General features: G+C 29.5%; 3 protein-coding genes across 4 annotated transcripts in view; 2 read left to right on the top strand and 1 right to left on the bottom strand.

The window, feature by feature from the left end:
* The first annotated feature begins 4,907 nt into the window (after window positions 1–4,907).
* LOC107024100 (transcription factor TCP4) lies at window positions 4,908–7,445 on the top strand. Its single transcript, XM_015224995.2, has 2 exons — window positions 4,908–6,239; window positions 7,188–7,445. The coding sequence occupies exon 1, from the start codon at window positions 5,295–5,297 to the stop codon at window positions 6,234–6,236; it is 942 nt and encodes a 313-aa protein (XP_015080481.1). The 5' UTR covers window positions 4,908–5,294; the 3' UTR covers window positions 6,237–6,239; window positions 7,188–7,445.
* Window positions 7,446–17,730: 10,285 nt separating this feature from the next.
* LOC107025462 (RING-H2 finger protein ATL40-like) lies at window positions 17,731–18,689 on the top strand. Its single transcript, XM_015226249.1, has one exon. The coding sequence runs from the start codon at window positions 17,845–17,847 to the stop codon at window positions 18,550–18,552; it is 708 nt and encodes a 235-aa protein (XP_015081735.1). The 5' UTR covers window positions 17,731–17,844; the 3' UTR covers window positions 18,553–18,689.
* Window positions 18,690–20,767: 2,078 nt separating this feature from the next.
* The window catches only part of LOC107026592 (PLASMODESMATA CALLOSE-BINDING PROTEIN 5), a 4,969-nt gene continuing 449 nt past the window's right edge, over window positions 20,768–25,287 (bottom strand). For both annotated transcript variants that reach the window (XM_027918666.1, XM_015227626.2), the window contains 3 exons: window positions 24,918–25,287; window positions 24,807–24,834; window positions 20,768–21,204 (listed from right to left, as the gene is read on the bottom strand). The exon at window positions 24,918–25,287 ends at the window's right edge or, in 1 of these variants, runs on beyond it. In XM_027918666.1, coding sequence (XP_027774467.1) covers window positions 21,054–21,204; window positions 24,807–24,834; window positions 24,918–25,287 — 549 coding nt within the window. In that variant the 3' untranslated portion in view covers window positions 20,768–21,053. The remainder of the gene's footprint in view (window positions 21,205–24,806; window positions 24,835–24,917) is intronic.

The following is a 25,287-nucleotide window of genomic DNA, read 5'->3' on the forward strand; positions in this document are numbered from 1 at the left end:
AAATGAGATAAGCATGAGTATTTTTGGTTGTTTAGCTATAAAATATTATCGGTCGATAATTCTTTATTTTCGAGTACAAATTTATTCCAAAAGCAATCATATATAAACAAAACACACTAGTGAAATTGGTGGTATATGATGAGGGTATTGGAAGGTTGAGATAGGTGTGTAATAGGTTAGAAGTTTGCGATTATTCAATCTAACGGTTTTAGTTATTAGAAAAATTATATTTTTGTTATTTAATTGAATGGGGGTATTGGAAGGTTGAGATAGGTGTGTAATAGGTTAGAAATTTGCGATTATTCAATCAAACAGTTTAAGTTGTTAGAGAAATTATATTTTTGTTATTTAATTCATTATATTCTCAACACGTCTTTTTATAAGCGAATTTGATTCTCTTTTTTTATGGATCAAGCACGTGATAATTTTCCTTTTATAATAAATGATATTAAAATTTAATTCTACGATATTTATCTGCTCTGATAGATGAGTGACACTTTATGTTAGTTAATTTTACTTTCAAATCTAAAAATACATATCTAAGAAAACACCAATGAAATGATTGATATGGATTATTTTATTGTGTATATGTATATCAACAAATGTTTCCTAGCCTTGTTGCATCTTGAACACATTTTAATTATGACCATCTATTCCATGTATTGTTCCTATCCATATATATATCATCAATAAATATATTCTTATTTTTTTTTAGTGTCACTCAACTATCCATAATGAAAGACAAATTAAAGTACCACAATTCCCATAAGTAGAATTATTATATTATATTATATAAACATCAAAGACAAATTCTTATTTTTGTATTATTATTTTCTTGAACTAAATGCTACTTCACATTTTCTTTAGCTTAGAAACACTCACATTTTCGCTACTTCAGAATTTGAAGTTATAATTTTAAGATCGAAGATAGAGAGTGAAAGAGAGCGATTGACTTGTATTACATATAAATTATTAATTTGATTTGTATAAAGAGGAATTGAAGGATGATGGTCATGTGTGACTATGATGATAAAAAAAAGTAAAATATAGGTGTGAAATGTAATGCAAATAATTCAAATAAAATGAAAGCAAGTCTTTATCAAATTGGAATAAAGGGAGCATGAGAGTTGATCATCTTTATTGGGAGGTCCAATTGACAAATACTTTTTCCTATTGTATTCCTTCAACATTTGAATTTTTGAAAAAAAAAATAATAGCGTCAAATGAACAGGCTAAATCGAATTTAATAAGTTGAATTAGTATATTACTGTTTAATTTGACAAAATTAGGTTAAACTTTTAGATGAATAAAATTACTATACGTGGTTTGTGTTTTAATTTTACTTGTTCAGTAATCGGTATATTGAATATTTTTATCTTTCATTTATCACTTTAGCATATCAAGAAAATAAAAAGAAAAAAAATCATTTTAAGAATATATTTTTAATACTAGATCTTTTCCACGAGTTAAGGTTTACATTTTTTCTTCTTGATTTTATAGTATCCCTTTTCTATTTTTTATAATAAATTTTTTTTTTGTTTATAAACAAATATAGACCATACATTTTCTAATTTTACCTTTCTGATTTTCTTTTTTTTTCCTTCTTTTTCTCTTCTTTATTTTTTTTTTAACAACTAGTGGATGAACGAATGTATACCACTTCCTTTTATAGAAATTTGAAAAAGATAATCACTTTTGCTATTAATGAACTAAATTGCTAGCCAAGTAAATTATGTAACAATAAAATTAGTTTAAATGTTTTTTATATTATCAAATTATTTTTTATTAATTATAATAAGTAGAATGTTTTTTTAATTATAACATCATATGATGTGATACCTTTTTAATCGTTGTTAAGAAGATGTATACGAAACAAGATAAATCATTCAATGTTATTATTCGGTGATGATTTATTTGAAGTCAGTAAATTTGATCAAAATGATATTTTATTTATGTTATAAACCTTTTTAAACGTTTTTATCCTTTTGACTTTATTACCTTTTTTTAACTAAAAAATAAAAAAAATATCAATTTACTTTTAAATTAAAAAAATATTATAATTTTTTTAATTTTCTATCCAAATTCTGATCAAATTTTCTAGCCACTTTTAGATATTATTATGACATGACAGCTTACAAATTATTTAAGCTAAGTCTGTACAAATCATAATTTTTCATTTGAAACGATTAAATAAGGTAATAAATTACTGAATTTTTTTATTCTTTTTCCTTCTTTTAAGGTTTCGTAAAGTTCAACTGTCTTCGTCTTGTCCAACACAAAAAGGTTGAAACCATAAATTTAAAACCTAGTAATAAAATATAAATTAATGTAAAAGGAGTTAGCTCTATAAAATTAAACACAGAAACAATATATGTTTACTCTTAAAAGAGAACAATAACATTCATTGATTATATTGATGGCAATTAGCTAGATGCCTTAAATTTAGTTAGTTAAAATTAATTAATCATAATTAGTTATTAATATATATCCAAAATAATATATATCAAGTTACCAACAAGAATTGTGATGAAATGGTAAGTATGATCGAATTTTTAATGTTTTCTTAACGAATATTTAATAAAGAAAACCGAACGACTTTAAGAAAATTATAGATGTCCATCTGTCATTCTCCGGAGTGAAGATGTAAGCAAATTACAAAAAAATGATTTTCTTTTATTTTTATGAAAATCGAAGGACACTTGTTGATATTTGAAATACAAAACTGCAGTTGAAGAGTATAAATAAAAATTACGAAAATATTTCAACAAAGAGTATGCGTTGTCTAGTGGTGTTATCAAATCCACGGTCTTAGTGGAAAAATAATCATGGGCATCGGTCGATTTTCGACTTGTTTTAGTAGTAGTTAATCTTATTTTTTATCAGAGCTTTCGAGTTTAAACTTTGTTGGATTTCAAATAACGATAAAAACCCTAAAAAAAAAATTATAAAGGAAAAAGCAGTTAGAAATCACTATCATGTTTCAATGAGGGTGGATCTAAATTTATATATATTGCGGTATTGGGACCATGAAGAGTTGCATTTACTCATCACTCTTTTCAAGTTTATAATACCCTTAAAATAATTTTTTTTAGTGAAAAAAGTTTATATGAATAGGTTTAGAAAAAGATCAAGCTAATCATAAATACTATATATGTATCATAAAAATTTTGATCATATATCAATTTTGAATACTATTTTCAGCCTGCATTAAAAATTTTATCATAGCATAGCATAGCACCACCACTATATAATAGATGCATGATGAATAGTAATCTATTTTTTTTAATTAATATTAACTAGTACTATTCATTTAGATAAGGTCATAAGTAGTAAAAAGAAGCCAAAATTTAATGATTTTGAATTTATCATTAAATTAATGTCTAAGTTAAATAATGGGATTCAAATTAAGAAAAAGGAGCAACTATATGCTTCAATTTTGCGGTTTAAGTGAATATATGCTTTGGTTTAAATAAATTGTGTACTTATATTTTTGTCATATAAAAAATTACGCATATTTTTCATTTTCATAAAAATATTTATATTTACCGACTTAAAAAAAAATAATTCTAAAGCTGAGGAATATATTCGATCTAAATCCAAAATTGAGGTGTAAATTTGCCCCTATTCCCTTCAAAATAAAAAAACTAAGCATACAAATAAGTATGATAAGGTACAAGTATCTCTCTAGACTATGATCGAAATTTCAAAACACATCTTAACAAAACGAAGGTTCTATTACCTCCTGATTTTTTTTTTAAAATTTTTTACACCTTTTGTCTTACGTGGTACACTCCGTGACTCCAAGCAATTGAGGTGCGTGAGAGATATTTGGATGTCACGTAAGTCAAAAAGGTGCACAAAATTACAAAAGAAAAAGAATTCAGAAAAGTAATAGGACCTTAGTTTATTAAAATGTGTCTCTAAAATTTCGATTATAATTTAGGGATACTTGTACCTTTTCCCCAAAAAAGTTAAATAAATTTAACATTTACTATATAGTTCGAATAAACCCCTTGCACCTCTTTAACTCCCTCGAATTCCATGCATCAAGCCTATAGATTGTTTTAGGAAAAAAAGTTATCAGCTTCGGATGTTTACACCAAATTAATTCAAATTTTTTTTATTATGTGATTTAATAAAGTAAAACACATGTTAATTAATTAAAGTTAAAAAAAATAAGTTAACTATAAATTTAAATATATAACATCATATATTGAATTAGTCTAAACACTTAGTGCGGATAAATCTTACCCGTTATTTTAGCTATATCTAATATGATAGCTCCGCCCTTAACCAAACACAATACTAGCTAGTACTAACCCTAACTCAAATTGTTCCCTTGAACACGTACGGGTGATTGCCATATTCGAAAAAAATCTACACACTTTAGGGCGTGCTCGATACAAAGAAAACAAGTTTCATAAATATCATTCTACAATTATTTACTCCCCACTATCCAACGTACCCCACCCTCATAACACTCACCGCCACCACTCTCAATCCCCATCTCTAATATTATTATTTGTCTAAATTATATATTATAAATAAATAAATAAATCTATATATTTTTTTTAACAATTCGCACCTGTTATAACTTTTGTCACAACATCTGTTATTTGAGTGAGCACTAAATAAATTCATCACTATATAATAATTTGTAAACCACGTAAAAAATGTAAACCGCACTAGATAAATCAGACATTTTTTTTTCTTATTCTTTCACATAATCACAACTTGAAAGAAATAGAATGATACTGATGGAAACATAACGCAAAAATAATATTTTTATAAAATTAAAAAATATAAAGTTGACGTGCTGTAACTGTCTAAATCAGTACTACTCCAATGACCATGAAAGGCCAAAAAAGATAAGTCCTTCTCTATAACTCCATTGTTCCATTCATTTTATTTTCATTCTAACAAAATTCCTTTTCCTTCAAAAATAAAGATAAAAATAAATTTTTTTTGTTAACCCTAGCTTAAAGCTAAAGTTTAAACTACTTACAATATTGCCAAAACAATTCCAAAATTTTCAACTTTAATAAGGTTTTCCTTTATTGTTATTATTATTATTATTATTTTGATATTTGAGATTTGGGACAAAGAAATTTCATTGGGTCTATGGGATTTGTAGCGTACCTTGTCAGTGTTCCTCGGGATCAGCATCAGCTGCAGCACTAGCAGAGTTAATTTTATTATAAAGTCTGTTGTGTTATTTATGATAGAAAAAAGAAATCGTTTTATTTTTTCTGTCTGAATCTGAATATTAATCTGAGTATGTTGAAAGATTTATAATGAAGAGGGCAACAGGAGGAGGAGAGATAGTACAAGTTGAAGGAGGTCATATTCTCCGGTCTACCGGTAGAAAAGACCGGCATAGTAAAGTTTATACGGCGAAAGGACCGAGAGACCGGAGGGTCCGGTTAGCTGCTCATACAGCGATTCAATTTTACGATGTTCAAGATCGATTGGGTTATGACCGGCCTAGTAAGGCGGTGGATTGGCTCATCAAAAAGGCGAAAAATGCTATTGATAAGTTAGATGAGTTACCTCCTTGGAATCCGAATCAAATTCCAGGGAGTACTAATGAAGCTGATGCTCTGGTGTTGGAGCAACAACCGGAGTATCAGCTTCAGAGAGAATTAGAAGAAAATAACCAAAGTCAGGTTAATAATTCTTCTAATTCCTACCTGATGCAAGGCGGTGGAGGAGGAGGAGGAGAAGTACAACAACAATCACTAGGTGATACTATGAAAGCATTTTTCCCCATGAATTCGGGAACTTCGCTTATGAATTTCCAAAACTACCCACATGAGATAATGCCAAGATCTTCGTTACAAAACGAAGATCTTGGCTTATCTCTTCACACAACTTTTCATAGGGCTTCAACTTCTAGTCATCATCATGATGATGACCATTCTACCCTTTTCTCAAATCAAAATTTTGAAGCAAATTATCCAAGAATGGCTAGTTGGAATTTATTACCACAAACATTTTTCAATCAAAATGCTAATAATGCATTTACTCAAAGGGAACCCCTTCAGTCCAATTTTTCACATTTGATTAATCATCATGCTAATTGGGAAGAAAGGCCATTAGTGAATGGATTAATTCCTAATCAGGTAGAAATTAGCAATAATAGCAGACATTTTACAACTGATTTTCAAGTGCCAGCTAGGATCCATGGTGAACATCATGAATATCATTCCTCTGCTTCTCCTAATGCTCATCATTAAAAGGTTAGTTGTGATTTTTATTTTGTTGAATGCGGTACTGTAACTATCTCATCTAAAAATTTTAGTTGTTACGGAACGTGTAACTTTAATTGTGTGATTATATCATATATAGAAATAGCTTCTTGCTTTTTAGTTATCGATCCAGGATTTAAGTTTTATGAATTCAGCTTTTAAGTATTGAATCCCTTGTATTTTTCTAAATTATGAGTTTGTGTCTAGCTATGCAAAAGAATGAGGTTTTTGTTTGGTTATTTGTTGGAATTTAATTTGAATAAATTTTTATATGTAAGTACTTTATATTCCAAAATCGTAAGTATGAGTTCAGATTAACCAGTAACTATATAGTAGTTATATTAGCCCTTTTTGCTAATACTATGTTGAATCATGTGCCAATCTTAACTAAAATTATTTAGAACAGTGCTATGATAATCTTATCTAAAAATTTAGTTGTCAGAGAAAACGCAACTTCAATTACTTAATTATACATATCACATACGAAAATAATTTCTTGTTTTCTAGTTATCGATCTAGGATTTAAGCTATTTGAATTCAACTTTTAAGTTTTTAAGCATTGAGTCATTTGTATTTTTCTAAATTGTGATTATGAGTTCAGGCCTATGCAAAAGAATGAGATTATTTGCTTGGTCATTTGTTGGAATTTAATTTGAATAAATTCGTATACCTAAGTTTATATTTCATCGTCGCAAGTTTGAGTTCCGATAAATATGAAACTATATAGTTGCATTTGCCGTTGTTAATACCATGTCTCGGTACTATATAGTTGTATTTGCCTTTACGAATACCATGTTGAATTGTGTCAAATCGTAACTAGAAAATAGTTTGAACTATCATAAAGAGTACTATACTTTAAAATATATTACTAAATTATGTCTCATTATTTTCTATCTTAATTTATATTCTTGAGTTCATTTGGTTGTTATGATTTTTCAGGTTTATTAAGTAGTCATCTCTGAAGATCAAATGTGTTATATTTGATAGAGCTGGAATATGGTCAAAGTAATTTCAAAGATGTAATTTTATTTCTTATCTTAATATTTCAAGATTTTGTCTATTATGTTATGGTGCTAAATCCTTGTTTGAATTTGACACATCTTTCACCTATTTTATTTGAATTGGTTGAGTAATATTATTGGATACTTGAGTTCTTTTGTATCTTCACAATTTTATGCAAAGGATAAAATATGCGTATACGTTGTCCTTTCTCAAATTCTACTTATGAAATTACACGTATGAATATGTTGTTAATATTATGCTAGTTGATACTACAATAATTAACTTCGAAATACCCTTTTTCATTTTCAACTTCAAGTACTCCTTTTCTTTCAAAATTTTCAAACCATGTTATAAAGACTCCTACTATTCTAATTTGGTAAAGCTCAATATAAACTGATATCGTTACATTCAGAGTCGCTAAAGTCTTTAATAACATGTATATAAAGTGTTGGTTATAAATACTTATATTTATTAATACTGCTAAATATAATATAACAATAATTATATTATTGTCACTAAATAATTATCTCAAAAATCTTTTGAAGATTTATTTTTTTCTTTGAATTATATAAATGTCATTATCTCAGATGGGGCTTAATATAATTATATGTTGACTCCAATCTGTACATTAGATAATAGGGGGATAGAGTGTCTAACCTCTCGTTGACATCAAGTAATTAATTAGTTAGGCTCCCTAACTTTATACAATTATTTGATTCAAAACAAAAAAATTAGTGCAAATATACATCCTAGACTAAACTTTTAGAACAACTAGGTGTACATAGTAGAGATTCAAAAATTATTAGGAAAACTCAGTAAAATACACACTTAGCAAACCACACACGTAATTATAGGAAACTGTATTAGGCAAGCCTTATACGATATGCTCGACTCAGAAAATATTAAAGAGGATCGATTCCAGATCATCCACGAAAGATGAATGTATGTTTGTTGCTTTTGCAATATAAGACCCTATATTTGAATTTATCATTGAATGTGCAACATTTATTACTCATGATTTTACCAATATATTATTTTTCAAAGGCAATAGTACTGGTAATTTAATTTCACATAGCAACCAATTATCAGTACGTTAATATTTATTTAATAGCACATGTTGGATTTAATTATTAGTACTTCCTATTTTTGCTAATTGTGGCCAATCTAAAACCTAACTTAAAAAGGGGATTAAAAACGATTAGTAATTAAATGGATTTGCTAAATTTGGCATCATTCACAATGGACAAAGACTTTTTTCTTTTGAAAGTAAATTTTAGGTTTAGCAAACATAAAAATTATATTTATATGTTATATCTATAGTGTGTATAATTGTGTTTTATATCAAACTTTATGTTTGTTATGGGGCATCAGATTCATATAAATCACTGGCAACTTCTCATTTGTATAAATCGCTAGCAGCCTCTCAAGTGTATAATCACTGACAACCTCTCAATTCAATTTTATGTGTTTGAATATCTGCATAAAATTTGAATTTGTATACAATTGAATCGAAATAAAACATTTGTATAAAGCGAGAAAGACAAAAGAAAACTGGGCAACGAAAGATTTGTATTTGTATAATTATAAGTGTACATGACAAAAATATATGTACTCGTATTTGTATGTACATTTTCTTTCTCTTTATACAAACACAAACACATTTTATACATTTGGATTTGCATAAAGTGAGAAGGCGAGAGAGAGACTAGCAGCGAGAAATAGAGAGTGGCGAGCGAGACGTTCAGGGAGAGAGCCGAATGATAATTATTTACTACGGGTTACAATTAAATCAAAATATGATTATAACATTTAATTTAAATTAATAATTTGCTACTTTATATGATTTTCCTTTTTATTTTTGCTTTTTCTGTGAATATTAACACATAAAGTAATAATTTGTATAAAATTATTTTTTGTAGCAACTAAAAAAAGTTAGGCTGAATTAGCTATAACCTAACTTGTATAATGTTTAAATAATCTTTAATTGTCCTCAAACTAGGGAGAATATTAGGTATTTTATTAATTACTTCTTCGTACGTGTTTTATTTCCAACCATTTACATAACGGCATAATATATATATTGGACACTAAATTTGGCTTCAAATTTTAATTTTGACCTCCAACTTTCATAATGCACAAACAGACGCTTTAACTATCCAACTTTTAAATAAATAAACACATGAGTCCTACATGGCACAATACACGTAGGACACCACGTAGGACAAAAAATGACATGTAGGACATATGTGTCTATTTGTTCAACTTTATACAAGTTTAAGTGTCTATTTGTGCACATCCAAAGTTAAAAGGCATAAATGTGATTTGAAACTAAGCTACAGGGCATATTTATGTATTATGCCTTTACATAACAGATAAAAATTAAACATTAAAGTGCTCCCCTTTTTCAAGATATTCATATAATTTAGGTTCACGGGCGGATTTGACTAAAATCATGATGCACGTAAATTTATGATTAATTTGTAAAATTTGATATATATATATATATATATATAAAATCACGCTCCAAAAAGGTTGAAGCACACTTAGTTAAATGTTAAGTTATTTATCGGAGAAATGTGGTTCAATTCCCACATGAATACTTCATTTAGGTTTCTTTTTCATTTTTTAGTGGAGCCTCATGTTTTAAAAATCCTCGATGCGCTTCTGCTTTGGTTCAATTGGTTATTTGAACTTTCTTTGTTAGAAATTATATCGTATCATAAAATCACTCATGACTTCGTTGAAAAAAATTGATATAAAAATAAATAAATATAAGAGTAATAACTATTAATCTCGAGATTATTTAAGATATCGGACTATTGTCCTTATAGAGAAAAAAAACCATTGCGATTCAATTTAAATTTTATTGTATTTTGAATATAAGGTTTGATCCCCACATGTAACCTAATTTTATGAATACAATCCTAGGAAATGCCTATAATTTCACTTCAGACAATTCTGGGGAGGTAAGAGAATCCCATAAAGTTGAAATGTATAGCTGAGAAAACAAGACTAGTTGGAGGGAAGTATATAAGTATGGGAAACTATTTTATTAGACAAATATACGTAATATTTATATATTAGTTTTATTATTTAAACAATTACATTAATTTTATTAATTTAAATAATTATGTATCTTATTAATTAGTTTTTTTTAATCATATATTGAGAAAGATAACATGTATTTTTGTTAATGGATACACTAAAATAGGGTGATCAGGCGAGCGGAATGAGGAGGGAGAAGAGTGAGATGGTCACGTATCATAGATACGTGCGAATCACATTAGATACGCCTATATGTATGTGATGTGGTTCACATGTATTTAGGATACTAGAAAAATATGAGAATGACGAGCAAAATTGGAGGGATGCAAGCGAGACTTGTCTATGTATCCTAGATACATGAGAATCACTTGGACACAGTGTATCTAGAAAAAATCCATTCTCTCTCTCTTAATTAGTGGTAAGATACGTAATAATTTCAAATTATAGTTTAGTAACAATATATATGATAGTGAAGTATGTCTAATTCTTTATTTTCTCCAAAAAAATTTATACCAAATTTTGGCCACATGTGTTCTGAAATACACGTGTTTGGACGCACCAAAATCTGATAAGATTCATAATATTACAAAGTAAAGTGTATCTAAAGGCCCGTTTGACCATGCGATAAGGAATCAAGATATGATATCATAATATGAAATCAGGAGATGAAATTGAAGTTTTGTTTGGACATACAATATGAAATTTTTGTATTATATATTTTCTCATAAACATAAGATAACCACAATTGTTTATTCAATCTTACCAAATACACAATAAATTATTACAAAACTATTTGTTCCTCACTCAAGTAATTGTTTCATCAAACTTTAATTCAATAAAAAATTTTGAAAATAAAGTGTGATGAACTAGTCTTTAATATAATTCTCCCACATAATATGGACAATCTCCTCACGTTGAACTTGCATTTCTCGATCATGTGACAAAATGACGAACTAACATTGTTGCTTTGAGTCATTTGTTTGTCAATATCATTCCCAACTATATTTTCATGCTCATAGACCTGAATATTTCATCACTCCTTCTCGTAAATAATCATGTAACACTGCACAAGCCACGACTATTTTCACTTTTGTGTCAATATTATAATGGTTCATGCCTTGTTTTAAGTATTTTGAATCTATTTTCCAAGCTCCAAAAGTTTGTGGGGTTATTTTAACAAAATATAAACTTGTGAATTAATTTTTATGTTTTAAAAATATCAAAGCATGATATGAAATTCTCATATAATTCCATATCACGATTTTTGGAGAATATGGTATTCCATCTCATGATTCCAAACCATGAGATGGAATCAGCGTGAAATCGCATGTCCAAACATTAATTTCATCTCATATCGTGATATGGTATCGCATAGCCAAATGCCAACTAAGTAATCAACTCTTAAACTATTGAGATTTCAATAATTTTCCTTTTCAAGTATTAATCCTTGATATAAATGTAAAGCCCACGGAAAGGACACATAACTTACACATTTAGCCGATTGTTCAAACATATTTATAGCTATTAGTTAATATACGCATATTATACACTAAGTATACATATATTTTTATTCGAATTATATCCAAATTGAAGGATGAAGAGACTAGAATATCAAACTTCAGAATTTTCCATTGGTACTTATTTGGCTGAGCCCATTTCATAAGGTCCACGAAAAATCCTTGATTTATAACCAGCTTGAAGAAAAATAGGCCCAAAAGCCCATTAAAAAGTAAAAGAACTAAAAACTTCTAAGATCTTTGTTGCCAAGCATGAAGTGTAATTAGAGGTATAAAATGAGGATTAGGCTGGATTAGGTGAGTTAATATATGGGTTTCTTATTGCAAATTTGGTCCCATTGGTGAAAGGAGATTTTTCGAATCATTTCTAATTGAGTAAAATATCAAAAATACATTTAAACTGACATATTTTTTTGAGTTATATACTTAAACTGGGAGGAGTGTGAGTTTTATACATAAAATATCACTTATTAATTTATGTACAGAACTCACAAAAAATAAGATAGTTTAAATTTGTTTTTGTCACTTCACTCTTTCTAATTAATACGATAAGAACGTTTTTTATTCAATAAGTTGAAGGCGAGTGTTTTAAATCATTTTATAATACATTAAAAGATATTTTTACTCATTTTGAGTTTTCCGTTGAAAATAGTTTCTTTAAAAAAAAAAAATCAAAAAAAGGAGAGGAAAAGGAGGGGGGAGGGAGGGGGGGGGGGTTAAGGAAAAGGTGAGATGGGAAGACAATTAATATGGAAAATCAAACTCTCACTAACAAGATGGAAGCTGAGATAGTTAACCAACTAAATTATTGAAATTTTTCGAACAATAACAATTTTAAATAAAACGAAAACATTAACAAATAAGGTGTCCAGTTGAGAACAGTCACTTTGTACTATACATTTTCATTTTTCTTAAAAGAAAATATCGCTTATCACATCCTATTGTTAGATATTTATTTTTAGGGTCAATTAAATTTGGTTACTATCATAAAGTCTTATTTGAGAATTAAAATTTTCTACCAAAGAAGATTATTTTTTTTAGGATTGTAATTCAAGTTCTTTATTTAAAAATAAAGTATATATTAGCTATCATAGCTTTTAAGTGATCGTATTTAATGATAATCTATCATTACATCACTCATCACTCTATGCAGCTATATCAAGGCCTGATGTAAAGTAATATTTCCGTCTGTTCTTATTTAGTTGTCCACTTTAGAAGTGACACACATACTAAGGCATCAATGATTATCAAAGGTTAGTCACAATTTTACCTTTAACTTAAAAAAATATGCAACTCCCCAAGTATAATAAATGTATTCTCTGGTTCCAAAAATCATGCATTACAACTTAGTAGTACTAAAAAATTTCTAGAACTTAATAAGGGCATATTAGAAAAAAAATTATAGTCATTTCTTGATTTGTTAAAATGGACAAGTAAATAGGAACATATATAAAAGAAAAATATGAACAATTAAATAGGGACATAGAGAGTAGTTATTACACGTCTACATCTTAAATAAATTGAGATTAATTAGTTATATAAATTTTTATTGATCATATTTTTTTATTTAAGTGTATATTGGGACAACATATATGTAAATTATAATAGAAGTTCTATATTTTATACGAGAATAAAAATTTAATTAAATTTTTACTAAAATATAGATTTTTTAATTTAAAGTCAATTGTACCTTATCTTTCGCGAATTGTCTAAATAAATTGTTGAAAGATAAGACCTAATGTAAAATTATAATAATGGCATAATACATATATTGGATCCTAAACTTGGTTTCAAATTTTAATTTTGACCTCAAACTTTCATAGTGCACAAATAGACACTTTAACTGTCCTATCTTTCAATAAATAAACACGCGATTCCTACCTGGCGAAATGCGTGAAATGCACTCATTCTGCGCGAGTGAGGAGTAATTTTCGAGACCCACAACAAAAGAAAAATGCTGAAATGATTCTACCCTTAATAAATCTCTTTTATATTAATTAAAATTAATTCTAGTGTTTTTTAGTTTCAAAATGACGTGTAAGATATTTTTTTTAAAAAAAAAGACATGTAAAATGTTTAATTAGTTGGCAGTCACTGATTGACTCACCAATACACATGGCAGCATTTGCATTTCACGCACTTTGGCTCCAAAAATCGCATGTTTATTTATTGAAAGATAAGATAGTTAAACTACCTATTTGTGCACTATGAAAGTTTAAGGTCAAAGTTATAATTTGAAACCAAATTTAGAGTCCAGTATATGTATCATGCCTATAGTAATTATGTATATACGTTAAATTCTCGCTGATCATGTTTTTCCATTTAAGCATATATTGGGACAACATATATTATGCAAATTATAATAAAGATTCTTTATATTTTGTAGCAACATAAAAATCTAACTAATTCTTTCGTTAAAAATATAAATATAATTACTTAATTACTCCATATCTTTCGCTAATTCTACAAGTCCAAACTTATTTCCATAAGCATATAATTTAAGTCAGAATTGAGAGTATGTGTATGTACTTTTACAACAATCTAAATTTTGGTACAATTTAATAGCATGGTTTAAAACATATATTTTTAAGTATTTAGTTATTTTTTAAAAATAATATACAATCTATATAAGCAAAAGCTTATTAATTTGTATTCAAAAATCAAAATTCTTGAAATGCATGCTTCAGTAAAATTATTCAAACATACATCATTCGATATCTATATTGGGATTCGACTAATATAACAAAGTTTCATAGTAAAAATAAAGTGTTCTCGAACAAAAAGATTTTAATTTGTACCCATCGAAGACGTTTCTAATTTACTAGTGGCAACGAAGTTCTTAAATGACTAGATTCTCCCGGAACGCTAGCTAAGCTATTTTTTTTCTTTCAATAGTATTTAATATCTGCCAACTGCATTGAAGCTCGACTATTATCCAGAGTCTCACATTACTCGAATTTGAGAAGTTTGTGGGGGATAAATAAAGAAAATGTTATTATAAAGTTATTGAAAATTTTGGTTCATATTTGTTGAAAAGTCAAGTGCTATGATTTTGTAGTCAATTAGTAACAACCAAATATTGCTGCCAACGTGAAATACAAGTTCATAATGTGAAGAAGAAACCGTTTCTTGTAATTATTTTAATAGTCAAATTGAGAAATGATTTCAAAATAGGAAAATTTCTTTAATAAATTGCCAATTTGTTACGCTATATATATTCTTGTTATAATTGAAAATCTTTATCTTAAAAAAACGATTTAAACATATTGAAATAACACTACATATTTATATATTTTGCTAATAATTAGGTCTTCTTGTTAACATGAGAAAATATCTTATAGTATACGTCATGTAAGACAATTTTTTCTTACTTGGTCATTTTAAGCAAAGTTGAATTTAAACGATAGTTGTTGTGATTTTGACATTTTATGCAACGTAAGGAAGTTTATATGGAAATCAAGAAAAAATCAACGGACCCGAATTCATAATATAATAAACAAATTTACTTAAGTTCAATAGTTTTTTATCAGATTTTGTATACGTATTAAGAATTTACTAATATTTGACTGTAAAACAGTTACTATCAATAAACTTAAGGTCTTCATAAAAATTCATAAACTTAAGATTCTTGATCTGTCTTTTGTCTATTATATCGATATTATAAATTAAAAAAAATATTATAATTAAGAAAATACTCATTTTTGGATGATAAAACATATTAAACATTAATAATATATTTACTCACCTACTTACAAGAAATTAAATCTGACCCTTTAGGTCAAACTTGAAAATTATGGCTTTTTTTTTCCTTTAAAAGGGGAAATTAGATTTGGTACGTAACATGTGAATTATATTTATAACTAAAAATATGTGCAAATGGACAATAATTGAGTAAATTCATAATCACTGTCATCTAATTTAGTACTTGTTATGGTATATAATTTTAAATATTAGGTACAAAATACTTGTTATTTTTAAAAATATAATGGAATTAATTTTCTTTTCTATCTAAGAATTAAAAAAGTGATTCTAAACGTATTTACTCAAACATACTTTGGGGAAAAAAATCGTACTTATAATTTATATAAATCCCATAGTGTAAAAGTAAATTACATTTTATTTCTATTTTTTTTTCTAATCACAATAATTTCTTAAAATTTGTACCTTCCGAATAAATTTAAGAGTATTTCGGATACATTATAACATAAATCGTATATATGTAGCTCGGATATATTAAATACTAGCTCAGATACATAATATGCAACTTGGTTACATTAAAAACTAGCTTAGATACTTTATAAAAAAACTCAGATACATAATATATAGCTCGAATACATTAAAAATTGGCTCGAATACATTAATATGTAGCTCGGACACATTAAATACATTAGGAGAGAAATAAGAAATTTTAGAGGTTTTTAAAAATAGAAAAAAAATACTGAAAATAAAAAAAATAAAAATATAAGTCGTGTAATTCACTAATTTTTCCAAAAAAAATTACCTTTTTAGCTTCTACTACTATTTTGGAAAATCACTTATTTTCTTCTATAAGCTTAATTAAATACTTTACTTTTAAAATTAAATATCATCCAGAAAAAAATAAATATTTTTGACCTTTTAAAAATTTGGTCAAAATAGATTATTTTCTCCTTCCTATATTCACTATCCTTTTCAGCTCGTAAAAATTTCTCATGGCTAAATTACTTTATGTATGCAATAATTTAAATCAACAAAAAGTAGTTAATAGCAAATATTTGGCTTAGTCAAATCAACTAGACTTTTTCTCCAATAATAAAATAAATAAACGGTATCGGTTAAGCATTTAACATTACCATAGAAGGGTCGGTGTGAAGATCGAAGGAAATTACAATATGTAAAATTGAACTTTTACCAATAAGGTAAAAGTTCAGTCAATCGATCGATTTAAATTATATTAAAATTTCTTATAAATCACAATAATAATATATGTTATTTTGTATTTTTTAATTTCCTACTTAACATTTGATATTAAGTTTAACTCATGTTTCAACTAATACGAATTCGCACATTGCAAAAATATATTTATAGTATTTATGGACGAGAAGAAAAAATAAATTATACTAGGGAACATTAATGGGCACCTAAAATAGAAAAAAAAAATAATATATATATATATATATTTTTTTTTTTTCTCATTTAACAAAATTAGGAAAGGTCTTACATGTCTATTTCAACATATTAAATGCAAATTGACATTACATCACTCTATGCCTCTAAAATCTTGGCTATTAACTATCACGGATTTAACAAGAAAAAACTTGTAAAAAGAAAAAAAGTCAAAATTATATTTAAAGTTTAACTTGACTTAATTTGTTAAATTATTATAATGTTATTGTATATAATTACTTTATATCGTCTTATGGAAGATAAATCTAAAGTTTAAGTAAGAAATCATTTTTTAAAAAAAATAGAATAGGTTTTGTACTATAGTACACTATTATTACATATACTTTTTTTGCATAAAGAATTGTAAAAAACGGAGGACATTCAAAATTATTATTGAAAATAAAGGTCAATATTCAACAAGTCAATCACTTTGAATATACGTATTTCTACACTAGAATATTTTATACTTATTCGTTTTCTATTCTGAGTCTCTTGTCCAATATTCATATTAGAGTTCAGTTAATTTGAATTCACGTGGTATAAAATTTATTCGTAAAAAAATTATTTATAATAAGAGTTTTTCATAATGATAAGAACTATAATTCGAGATCTTTTATCCTGCAAAAACGATAAAAAAATAAATAAAAACAAAATACAAAAAATAGTTAATATATCAGAATAATAATTCGAGATCTCTCATCCCGCAAAAACGATAGAAGAAAAACAAAAACAAAAACAAAAACAAAAAAATAGTTGGTATATGAGTTGTTTTATTTCATTTTCACATAGTTATACCAAACCAAGACAACCTTACCTTTAAATACCTCTTATATTACCCAATAAATAAACATATTACTCTCACAAAACTCCACAACATCACGACAACAATGAGTTTTGATGATGATGATGATCATCCATTTTTTCATAGAAAAAACAAATATGATCTTAATAGCAAGATCATGATAACAGCCATAATTTCATTATCTATAGTTATTTTCTTCGTTACTCTCCTCCATATTTACGCGAGGTGCGTCCTCAGACGCCAGGCTAGACGTAGGGCGGAGCTTCAGCGCGTCAGCTTCATCACCAGCTCCGCCCTACAGGTCGAGCCCCCTAAGACGGGGCTCGACCCGTCCGTGATAGCCTCGCTACCGGTATTTATTCTCAAACAAAATGATATTAATCAAAATAATACAATTGAGTGCACGGTTTGTTTGAGTGCTCTTGAAGATGGAGAAAGGGTTAGAAATTTGCCTAATTGCAAACATGTGTTTCATGCTGAGTGTATTGACAAGTGGTTTGGGTCACACTCAACGTGCCCGATTTGTCGGACTGAGGCTGAGCCCCGGTTGTTACAACCGGGGCCATGTGAGGGCGTGGTAGGTCCTACCACGCCCTCAGCGCCACCAATTGAGGGTGGCGATTCGATAAATGTGGAAGATTGTGGATTGACACAAGATACTAAAATTAATGGATCAAGTTCGAGATTAAGCTCGTTTAGGAAGATGATTAGCATGGAAAAATCATCAAGAAGATTACAAGTTCAATTTTGTGGTGTTGAAGAGGGTGTAATTAATGATATTGAAAGACAATGATTAATAATTAGGTATGGAATTATACAATGTTTATTAGTTCAAATTCGAAACTCTATTGTGTTTTCATTTCTTATTTTTCTCCCATATCTTTCTTGTACGTCCACACACATAAAAGTAATTTCTGTTTATTCTCTTAATTCTTCTCTCTTAAGATTTCTTTTATTCGAGGGTCATTAGTGGTATATTTCTCGAATATGGATAATTTGAGTTTGATCTCCATGATTCGAGGACTTTAGTGGTATATTTCTCGAACTACGATGATTTGGACTTGATTTCCATAATTTTAGGCTGTTAATTAAGTGGAGTATTTCTCAAATTAGGACGATTTAGGTTAGATTTTTTATCAAAATTCCAAGAGTTTATAGGATATTCAAGATTTTGATCTCTTTATTGAATATTTCATGAACTTGTCGTGGAATTTTCTATATCAAAATTAAGTAGATAATATACTCCAAGCCAAAGTGTTTTACCATTTTTTTTACGAACTCGTATTTTAATCTGTTACTTTCTTTGTCATACTTAGATTTTCGAGATTCAAACTTCTAAACTTCCGTGAATTCATCCTGAAAATTAGTAACAAGTGATGTACTATAAGTGTAAAAAGTCCAATATTCCGGCACAATGGCGGTGCTAGAATTTTATCCAAGGGATGTCAAAATCTAAAGAAATCAAATCGTGTAAAAGTCAGATATCAATATGTAATATATATACACATAAAAAATAAGCTACATATTGTAATTTTCCGACGAAGGGGTGTCGGTCAACACCCCTTCACTGCATGTGGCTCCGCCACTGTTCCGGCAATAGATATTAAGTTAAATACTAGGTTAAAAGGAAGTTAATTAGTAGAGGGTCTATATTAGATTAATTAAGATGTCTATATTATGTACTAAAGTCCAAGAAATGTTTATGACATTTGGTAACCTAAATATGAACGTGATAATTAGTCAATAATTAGTCACATTGACTAATTAAAAGAATCCAAGAATTAGGTAAGGCTGTTCCATTTTTTTAATTTTTAATTAATATCTAACATATGAACTGGTCGCACATGTTTTGCGTATTTTATCAACCATTGACTGATAACTATAAATTTTATTCCATAAAAAAGTGACTAAAGTTTGTTCAAACTTGGCCAGTTCATTTTATTTTCCAAGCTAGACATTTAGAAAAACAGAATATTATGTCTAGTCATTTCACATTTGTTCCCCTTAGATACGGAATCGTGAGACTTTTTGGCACGAATTTAAATTTAATCAGACTCTACTGTGGATACGAATACCAGAGAGTCATATTATTAGTTTCTTTTATCTCCCCTTCCAATTTTTTCCATCCAATTTTCAAACAAAGCCTTGAAGTTTCCGTTAAATTTAATCAAACTTTAGTGCGAACACGAACATCAAAAAGTCATATTATTAGTTTTTTTTTTCTACCCTTCCAATTTTTTCCATCAAATTTTCAAGCAAAGCCTTGAAGTTTCCGTTAAATTTAATCAATTCTTAATACAAACACAAACATCAGAAAGTCATATTATTACTTTCTTTTATCTCTCCTTCCAATTTTTTCCATCCAATTTTCAAGCAAAGCCATGAAGTTTTTGGTTGGTGACTCTTATTTTGTTTATTATTTACTTACTTGCTCAAATAAGTATTTGCTTTAAACATTCAAGACAAAATACAGTAATTGCTTTTAGTTATACCTTAAACTAAAGAATTACTTCTTTTTAATAATACTCGATTCTTAAAAATATCTAATAAATAGAAGTAATTTAGTAAACTATCCATTGTGTTTTCTTTTTTAAATATAAATGAAATAAGTTAAAACAACAAATGTAGCTTCTTCTTTTTTACAACAAGAGAAACCCACGGCGGTTCCCTTTGGATGTGTATAGGTCAAAATCCGATTACTATCCAACAGCTCACAAACCACACAGGAGAGCTAACCCCGCAAATTCAGTGCGACGAACTCGATGCAAAAGACAAAACCCTTGTTTCGGGGTTCCAAACATTGGGATCTCTCCGATATGAAAGTTTCAAACCTAGATTTTGTGAAACCCCAACGAGAAGAAGAGATCTAAGAAAGCTAAGAAAAAAGAGTTACACTAGCAATAATAAATTTTTCGACTTTGTGTATATAATGCAATTTTATGGCAAAATAGTTCAAATGAACCCCTGCAGACTCTCTCTAACTCTACAATTGAAATAACAAGTCACCATGCATCCAAGAAGAACCACAATAGCTAGTAATACAATCAGCACACTCGATTTACAATGATAATTCAGTACTTCAGCATCATTCTAAAGTTAGATTACATACCAACATGAATGATAAACAAACAAGAAGAAGTATCGTCATGATATTTCTTCGATTATGGCTTCTACGATGTTGGAGAGGGCGGGCGTGGAACCAACATTAAATACCTAGAGCTTTAGAGCTCTTAACAAAATTGCCTTACGCTACATACTACATACAGTGGGAACGAGACTCAAATTCTCGAGTCATCAGAAAATAAGCTGACTTGCAAACAGCAAATTGATCGCCATCAAGATATACATCCACCTTCTGAGAATAGAACTGCCGCTACTCAAATCTTCTGAGGATGGACTTAATCCCCCATTCGTCGACCCACTAGGACTTCCACTTGAGTTCTTGCTGCATAATGATGCACAAAGAACTGTCTCAAAAGCTGAAGTCTATAATGAACTGAAGTACTACAGATAACATGGAAATAATTTTGCTAAGATCATGGACCTCGGGTTTAATTCAAACCCAAAAAAATGCAAGACCAGATAATCCAATGGGGCTTTGGCATAAGAGAAGTGTGGATACCCCAAGATCATATGGATAAAACTCACGATGTATGTGTAGTGTCTTATGTTATTCAACTGGATCGAAGAAGATAAATACATTCTTTTGGATTTTATCTAGCAAAATTAAGCAACAGTCATAAAACAAGTTGAATCAATTACTATGTCTAACATAAATACGAATTTATAGATCAACAGCAGAGCCATAATGACAACCTTAAAGCAAATTGCAAATCTTTTCAAACTTTTTTCATTAACTTCAGAGGAAATCCTTGAACATGAAACTCAAAATCATTTATGGCTTGATTATTTCTTCTTATATTCCATTTTCCATTAAAAGTAATCAATCGAGGCAATCTTGTTACGTAGTGTGTTATGCTATACAACAAAATTCATAAAACAAAACCAACCAAACAAGACACTCATGTTACTCTCTGTCATCACATAATTGCCAATTGCTAAGGCCCTAGCACTTTCTGTTTAGATAATTTCTTATTCTATACCATTTTCCATTTTAAAGTGATTAATTACCACACAAAAACTCTATAGCCGCTCAAGTTTAACTCATTAGATTCAATAATACATAGATTTATGCACTGACAAGCTCCAACGTCTGTTGGGGCTTTAATGAAGAAAGGCAATATCCATGTTTAGCCAAGACAAATACAAGTATGAATAGCAAATGTATGTATAAGAAAATTGAAATGCTACAAATAAAGTGAAATATCAATTGATTAGTGTCGACTCTTCAGATGTACGCTCATTGACATGCCTCAACATGTTTTATATCTTGCTTTAGGGTTTAAGTGCAACCTTTGATGATAACACTATTATTATAAACATCTGAAATAAAAAAACAATGATATTGAATTCACATAGCCAACCTATCTAAGCTACGGATTGAGGTAGGGGTGTCAAATGGGCAGGTTAAACTAAAATTGAAGAGGTTAAACTAAAATGGATTGTACCAAAAACAGATTGGGTCATGTCCAACCCAAATTTGCTTTGGGTTAAACTGGATTGATCGAAACTAAGCTAAATACTGGGTTGGGTTATGACCCACTTAATCTAAACAATATTGACATACTAAAAAGGAAAAGAGACCAAATCCGCTGAAAGAAAATCCAAAAAAAATAAGAGACTCTACACCCAAGTCGGGTCTTGAGACCTAGGTTCCGAGTGAAGAGACGAACGTCTAGAATCAAGAATTGACCCCAACCTTGACACACAAGATGCAACTAAAGACACAAGATCTAACGCCGACGTAGGACCCAAGACCTAAGACCTGAAATCGACGAGGGACCCAAACCCAACCCTTCCAAACCATCATGACTAGGGTTCCTACCTTGACATCTACTCTTACCCGAGATCAAGAGTCAGGACCCAAGACCTAACCTCGATTGAGGCCTGTAACAAGAATCGAGATCGAACCTCGATCCAGACTCAACCTAAGACCTGGGACATAGACTCGAGACCCGATGAAAACCCCCATATTAGGATCCTATACTTGCCCCTAATACTCGAGATCCCAAACCTCATTTAAGACTCGACCACGACTTTTGATCACGCGAATCTAATCTTGGACCTGAGACCAAGCTCAACCCCAATCTCAAACATGGGATTCGACTAAGACCCAAGTCCAACCCTGATTCGAAACCTGATATTCAGGACCCCGTCTCTAACATGAACCCCAATCCTGTACTTGAGATTCGACCCGGATCGGAGACCATTATTTGGGACCCGATACTCGAGACCTTGACCTTGATTGGGACCTTGGTCGAGACCGGAGATCCGACCCCAACTTTTTACCCCAGACCAAACTTGATACTCAGGACTCCAACCCTGATACGAAACCTGATACTCAGGACTCCGACTCTAACCTGAACCCCAATCCTGTACTCAAGATTCGACCCTGATCGGAGACCCTTATTTGAGACTTGATGCTCGAAACCCTGAACCCGATTGGGGCCCAACCACGACCCTCTCCCGAGACCCAGGATCGATCCCTGACCCCCACCTGAGCGAGATCCAAACCCAACTTCTTCCCCAAGACATGGGACTTGAGACCTGATATCCCATGTTTACGACCACAATGTTAATGAGTATTTTGGTACACTCTCTGTATCTTTAATCTCTAATTTAAGACCACAAAAAATAGAACGGAAAAGGGTCTAAAATATCCTCAAAGTAATGGAAATGGTACAAAATTACCCTCCATCCACCTATTGGCTCCAAAATACCCTTCCCACCCACCTATTGGGTCCAAAATACCCTTGTCATCCACCTTTTGGTTCAAAATTGACCACTTATTTAACGATTTTATATTTAAACTATTTAAATATTTTTAAAAATACGTGGCGCTCAACTATTTGTTTTAATTTAACTTATTAGTACAATTTATAAATCAATCCACTATCCATCAATTACTAATTAAACCCTCCAAATTAATAAATCACTCACATTATTAATGCAACAACACAAAAGCTACTGCCAATTGAGTGTTTTCAAAAATTTGAGACGAAAATATCTATAGAAATAAATTATCATACATTCAAGGGTCTAAATAAAAATTACCGATAAACTTAAAAGTCTAACTATGTTCATCTTAATTATTCTTACGTCTCAATTATGTGATGTTACTTCATAGGTAACTTTTTTTCAAAATAATATATTAAAGGTTTTAAAACAAATCATAAATATTCATAAAATTATATTTTAAAAAAGTACATGAATTAATTCGGGATGTATTACTTCTTTACCTTTAACCATAAATTTCTAATTCAATCTTGAAAGAGAATCGAATTGAAAGTGTCCTCCTAAATAAGCGTCTCAACATAAATTTAATTGGGGCTTCGATTCGGACTCGAATAATTTTGGATATCATTTTCATTAATCTATAATTTCATCGTGTTTTGCAGTGTTTATGACGATTTTGATATTATAGTTGGATTATTAATTGGGTGGGGTTTAGTTAGTAATCGGTAGGTAGTGGGTTGGTTTATAAATAATACAATAAATTAAATTATAATCAATAGTTGAACATCAAGTATTTTAAAAATATTTAAATAGTTTAAATTTAAAATCATTAAATAAGTGGTCAATTTTGAACTCAAAGGTGGATGACAAGGGTATTTTGGAGCCAATAGGTGGATGAAAAGGGCATTTCGGAGCCAATAGGTGGATGAAGGGTAATTTTGTACCATTTTCAATACTTCAAGGATATTTTAGACCCTTTTCCGAAAATAGAAAGTCTTCTACTTTTCTTAAATTTTGTATAGTCAAAACAAGACAAACAATTGAAACTAAAGGAATATTACCAATTTCTATTAGCACATAACCTCTGCACAAACTAAATAATACAGGTTATTTCCTCCTTAGTTTGTCATGAATTCATTTAAGGCAAAAAATTTTAAAAAATCAGATCTTTAGCACAAGGATAACAGTTACCTCGATGGAAATTTACAACCATTATGACCTGAAAAAAGATAATAACAATATATATCACAATTCTAGTTACCAAATTATTATAACTAAATAAGCAAATGAAAATTTACTCACTTGGATTTATAGAAATGAGAGCAGCATTGTCATCAAAATTACAAGCATCTTCAGTCATACCATGCTTAATAAAGTAATCATTGAACACATACGACGCCGTTTTCTGTATATCTTTAGGGTCATAACAGGGCCCACCGGGCTGAATTGGCCCGCAATTAGCACCTCCAGGCCCACAAGCCCAATCAAGCGCCGATTGAAGAGCAGTATCCTCTGCGTTGTTCTTCGCCACGCACCACAATTCAACCGTCGCCCCTCCACCCCCGCCGGTAGCAGTACCCCCGGCTGGAGCAGCGGTAGTTCCACCAGGAGCAGAGCCAACGCCGCTTGGAGAAGTGACAGTGCCGCTGGGAGTACTGCCAGTGCCGGCGGG

This window comes from Solanum pennellii, chromosome 7 (genome assembly GCF_001406875.1).
Source record: "Solanum pennellii chromosome 7, SPENNV200".
Classification (NCBI taxonomy): domain Eukaryota; kingdom Viridiplantae; phylum Streptophyta; class Magnoliopsida; order Solanales; family Solanaceae; genus Solanum; species Solanum pennellii.